Genomic DNA, 4611 nt, shown 5'->3' with positions numbered 1-4611 from the left:
GAAGGAATCGCATTTTTGCAACCCGTTGGTTTCCCTGAGCCGCGTGGAATCCGTGGCCCCTTCTGCATGGTTGGACCTTGCAAGCAGGCTGATCTGGTGCCTACGGGATGGTGGGGTGCAGTCGGGGTTGGCGGCCTCACCGAGGGATTGAGGAGTTGGATACCTGACGGGCGGTCCGTCAGGAGGGCCCGCCAAGGCTAAGTTGAGGGGAGCGGGGGGGGGGGGGGTGGGCGCCCCGGTTGGCCAGAGCCGCCCCGAGGAAGGGGCTTGTCAGCAGGGAACTGATGAGCCAGAGGGCAGCGGGAGGCCCCAGGAGGCGCGGCTAGCGCTCGGGGCTCCCCAGGTCAATGTCCAGCGTCCCACCACTTGTTACTTACTCTCACCTGGGTTGTCCCTGGAGGAACGGCTGTCCAGGCCCCTGTGTGGTGCTATGGAGGTCACCTTGGCAGTACCCCAGTTCTGCTGCACTGCTGTGGAACTTTCTGCTGAACCTGAGCCGATCACCAGGCCGCCTCAGGCTGGACCCTGCCGGGATTTCAGGGTTCCCCTCCCATGTGGGAAGCAAGAGGGGAGAGAGCCACAGGCGGGACAAGCTGCTGCTGGGGGTGGTGTGTGTCTGTTGGCGGGGGGGGGGGGTGTTGTTTAAAGTCAGGGTCCTCGTGCATCCAGGAGTGACAGGCAGGGGACGCTGGATGCTAGGGGAAGACTCCCCTCCCCGGCCCATGGCAGCTGGGGGGCGGGGGACTCCTCAGCTACCTGTCTCTCACCCACCCTTCCTCCCTCTTCTTCCCTGGCTCCTGGCAGCCCCCTCCGCCAAAGGGAGGAGGAAACAGTCAGAGGGGAGCGACTCCTCCCAGCTCCCCGCGTCCCCCAAACCCACCGGCCAGCAGAGCGGGAGCCAGAGCCCCGGCCTGCGGGAGGTGAGTGACACGCCTGGGTCGCACCCGGAACCTGGGGACACCCCGAGCTCTGAGGGGGGACGGCCCTGCCCCAGTCCCGCAGGCAGCTGGGCTCCGGTCAGAAGGTGCCGAGGCTCACGGGGCACCGGTGGCAGTGAGTTTCACACGTGGAACTTGCTTCTCAGATGAAGATGGCACGCTTCAGTATGGAAGGGAGGCGGGGAGGGAGGAGGGGAGGGGGGAGGAGGGGAGGGGGAGGAGGGGAGGGATGTGTAGTTATATATCTTAGAGTGAATGGGGCATGTGTCTCCTTCCCTCCCTCCCTGCAAGTTGAGAGCGTGGTGGCGGGCACCTCCGGGGCTGCAGGCCTCATGGAGAGGCCCCACAGCGCCTGGACCCAACATGCGTGTTCCTTTAAGTGTGTGCCGAGGAGGGGACTCGGAGCGCGCCCCCCGCCCCCCGCCCCCCGGGAGCTAAGATGCGGTGCGGAGTCAGGGCGAGGGTCAGAGAGGGCGAGGCCGCCCGCGCCGGGCTCCCAGCCCTGCCCTGGGCGCTGCCCCCGGTGCCTGCGGAGCCCAGCGCAGGAGGCCGGGCGCCCCCGGGCAGGCCCCCCTTCTCACGGCCCCTCCCCCCCCCCGTGCCGTCCCCCCTTCTCACGGCCCCTCCCCGCCCCCCCCCCCCCCCGTGCCGTCCCCAGGGCTCGCGCGAGGAGGAGGAGCGCGAGGCGGAGCGCGCCTTCCTGGTCAGCCTCTACGAGTTCATGAAGGAGCGGCGCACGCCCATCGAGAGGGTGCCCCACCTCGGCTTCAAGCAGAGTGCGCCCCTGGGGGGCCGGCAGGGCGGGGGGGGGGGCTGCGGCTGCCCAGCCTTCGGCGGGGCTGACCCCCCCCCCGCCCTCTCCCCTCCAGTTAACCTGTGGAAGATCCACCAGGCGGTGGAGAGGCGGGGCGCCTACGAGCTGGTAAGGGGGCTCGTGGGGCTCACCGCGCTGCCCGTCCGCCTCGGCCCCGGCGCCTTCTGCCCGCGGGCGGGCAGCCAAGCGGCCCTTGGGGCGGAGGGTGGGCGGGGTGCGGCCCCCCCTAGCATCCTACCCGGTGCCTCCCTCCCCGCAGGGGGCGCCTGGGGCTTCAGGGACCCTGACACCCGGGGGCGCCGCCTCGCACGATGCCCTTTGCAGGTGACCGGCCGCCGCCTCTGGAAGCACGTGTACGACGAGCTGGGGGGCAGCCCGGGCAGCACGAGCGCCGCCACCTGCACGCGCCGCCACTACGAGAGGTGCGGGCGGGGGGGGGGGCTGTGCGGGGGGGGGGGGGGAGCCGGGGAGGGGCGGGGCGGGGTCCGCGCGGGGCGGGCCGGCGCGGGCGTCAGTCACACCGCGCCCTCCTCAGGCTGGTCCTCCCCTACGTGCGGCACCTGAAGGGGGAGGACGACAAGCCGCTGCCCCCCTGCCAGCCCCGGAGGCCGCACAAGACGGCCCAGGACCCGGCCAGGCCGAAGCGGGCCAGGGAGGAGCGGCCGGGGGCCCGGGTGAGTGTCCGCCTGCCCCTCGGGACTCCCCGCCCCCCTCCGGCCACGCCCCCCGCCCTCCCCCCCCCCCCCCCGCGGCACCCCCGGGACCCCGCCGCGCCCCGGCCCCCGGCAGCCCTCAGGAGGACTCTTCTCCTTCTAGATGATTCCAGGCGAGGCCCACGCGGACGCTGCCGACCTGGCCCGGCTTCCCGGCCCGGGGCCCCCCGAGGACGGCACGCGGCGGCCTGGCGCGGCTCCGGGGCCCCCCTCGCCCCGCGGGGGCGCCCGCCCGCGGCCCCCGCCCGCCCCCCCCGCGGCGCCGCGCGGCGTCCTGTCGCCGCTGGCCAAGAAGAAGCTGCTGGCCCAGGCCCGCGGGGAGGGCGGGGAGGGCGGTCGTCCCGGGGCGGGGGGGCCCCGGAGGGGAGCCCCCCGCCAGCCCGCCGGCCCCGAGCGCGCCGGCCCCCGCGAGCCCTGCGCGGGCCGAGGTCCGGGCGGGGCCCGCCCGCGCCGCCCCCCTCCTCGCGGGCCGTTTCCAGGCGCACCCCGGCGCGGTGCTCAGGCCGGTGGGCCGGCACCCCGGGGAGCCCCGCTGCCCGACGGGCGGGGGGCCCGCGCGGCCTTCCCGCGACGACGACGGGGGGCTCTCGGCCCCACAGCCCCGGCTGGGGTGGGGCGGGGCGGCCAGCCGCCCCTCGGCCTTCCGGAGGAGCGGCCCGGGCCCCCCGCCGAGCGCCGGCTGGGCGTCCCCCCGGCCCGCGGGCCCCGACGGCCTCCCGCCCCGGCCGCCCCCCGCCCCGCGCGGCCGGGAGCCGCCCCGGGCAGCGTCGCCCCGGCGGGAGGAGGCCGCGGGCCGGGGCGCCTCCTGCCCGCGGGGCCCCGAGGCCTACGGGGGCGCCGCGCTGCCCGGCCCGCTCAGCCTGCCCGGCGCCCCGGACCCGGCCCAGCGCCGGGGCGCCCTCCCCCCCGGGCCCCTGCTCGTCCCCGCCCTCCCGGCCCACTTCCTGCCGGCCGCCGGCTGGATGCCCTGGCCCCCCGCACCCGCGCCCCCCGCCTGGCCCGCGCCGCCCGTCACCGCGCTCGCAGCGCCCCCCTTCCTCCACCTCCACACCAGGCTCTAGGCTCGGACCGGGGCTGGGGGGCGCGGGCCGGGCAGGCGACCCACGCGGGCCCGGGGAGCAGCCCGGAGCCTGGGGGCACCGCCCCGGGCGGACGCGGGGACCGGGCGAGGGGCCGCGGGGCTGGACGCGGCTCGCGGCGGGGTCCTCCGCGAGCAAGGGACGAGCGGAGGGCGGGGGGGGGGGGGCGGGCGGGCCTCCCGGTGCCCGCCGCCGTCAGCCTGGCCCCCCCAGCTTCCCGTGTCGTCCACGTCGGCCTCGAGCGCCTGGGTTCAAGAGCGCTGCCTGCCTCAGTCTCCCCAGAGCCGCGGTGGCTGGCACCGCACCGGCAGCCGCTGCACCCGGGAAGGGAGGCCTGGGGGGCCCCGCCTGCCGCTGCCCCCCCCCCCCCCCCGCAGAGCGGCTTCAAACCAGCGCCTGGACGGGCGATGCCGGGGTGAGGGCGGAGCCAGCCCCGGCCCCCCGCCCCCCCAGACCGTGGGCGGGGCGCCTCGTGGGCCGCCCCTCCCTTCGCGCCCCGTGGGGAGGCGCGCCCGGACGCGGAGGGTCCCCGAGGACGGCAGGGTCCCAGCGAAGCCGCGACGCCCGGGAGGCGGGCGCCCTGCCGGCCCGGCCCTGCTGCCCCCCGGCGCCCGGCGCCCGCCCGAGCCGCCCTGCGCCTCCCGCCCCGGCCCGTGGAGCCCGGCGGCTGCAGAGGGAGCGGGGGTGGTCGCGGGTCGCGGACGCTGGAGCCCGCGTGGGGCAGGGGGCGGGGCCGCGAGGGGGCGGGGCGGCGGGGAGCAGGGGTCGCGCCCGCGAGGGGCGGGGCGGCGGGGGCGGGGCCTGCCCGCGGCCCGGCGGCGCCCTCTGCAGGCCGGCCCGGAAGCACACGTCGCGTGAGCAGCCGAGTCCAGCCAGCAATAAAGAATTTCGAGGAAAAATGGCTTTGGGGCGTCTCTTGGGTAACCGGAACCTCCTCCCGCGCGGGGCCGCGGCCGCGGGCGAGCTCGGCCCGGAGGGGCCCCAGCGCTGGGTCCCGCCCTGCCCTTCCCGGGGGCACGCTGATGCTGTTCCGCCCAGTCCTCAGCCCGCACTGCCCCAGGGCCCGG

The 4611-nt window shown here is 77.3% G+C and overlaps 1 protein-coding gene across 1 annotated transcript; it reads left to right on the top strand.

Annotated features, from left to right (window-relative positions):
* Window positions 1-722: 722 nt before the first annotated feature.
* Window positions 723-3526, top strand: Arid5a (AT-rich interaction domain 5A). Its single transcript, XM_048353500.1, has 8 exons — window positions 723-920; window positions 1597-1714; window positions 1808-1860; window positions 2077-2174; window positions 2288-2426; window positions 2569-2775; window positions 2945-3346; window positions 3440-3526. Exons 1-8 carry the CDS (start codon window positions 723-725, stop codon window positions 3524-3526), a joined length of 1302 nt encoding a protein of 433 aa, XP_048209457.1.
* Window positions 3527-4611: the final 1085 nt, after the last annotated feature.

Source organism: Perognathus longimembris, chromosome 8 (genome assembly GCF_023159225.1).
Source record: "Perognathus longimembris pacificus isolate PPM17 chromosome 8, ASM2315922v1, whole genome shotgun sequence".
NCBI classification, from domain to species: domain Eukaryota; kingdom Metazoa; phylum Chordata; class Mammalia; order Rodentia; family Heteromyidae; genus Perognathus; species Perognathus longimembris.
This window is presented reverse-complemented; position numbering and strand designations above follow the sequence as displayed.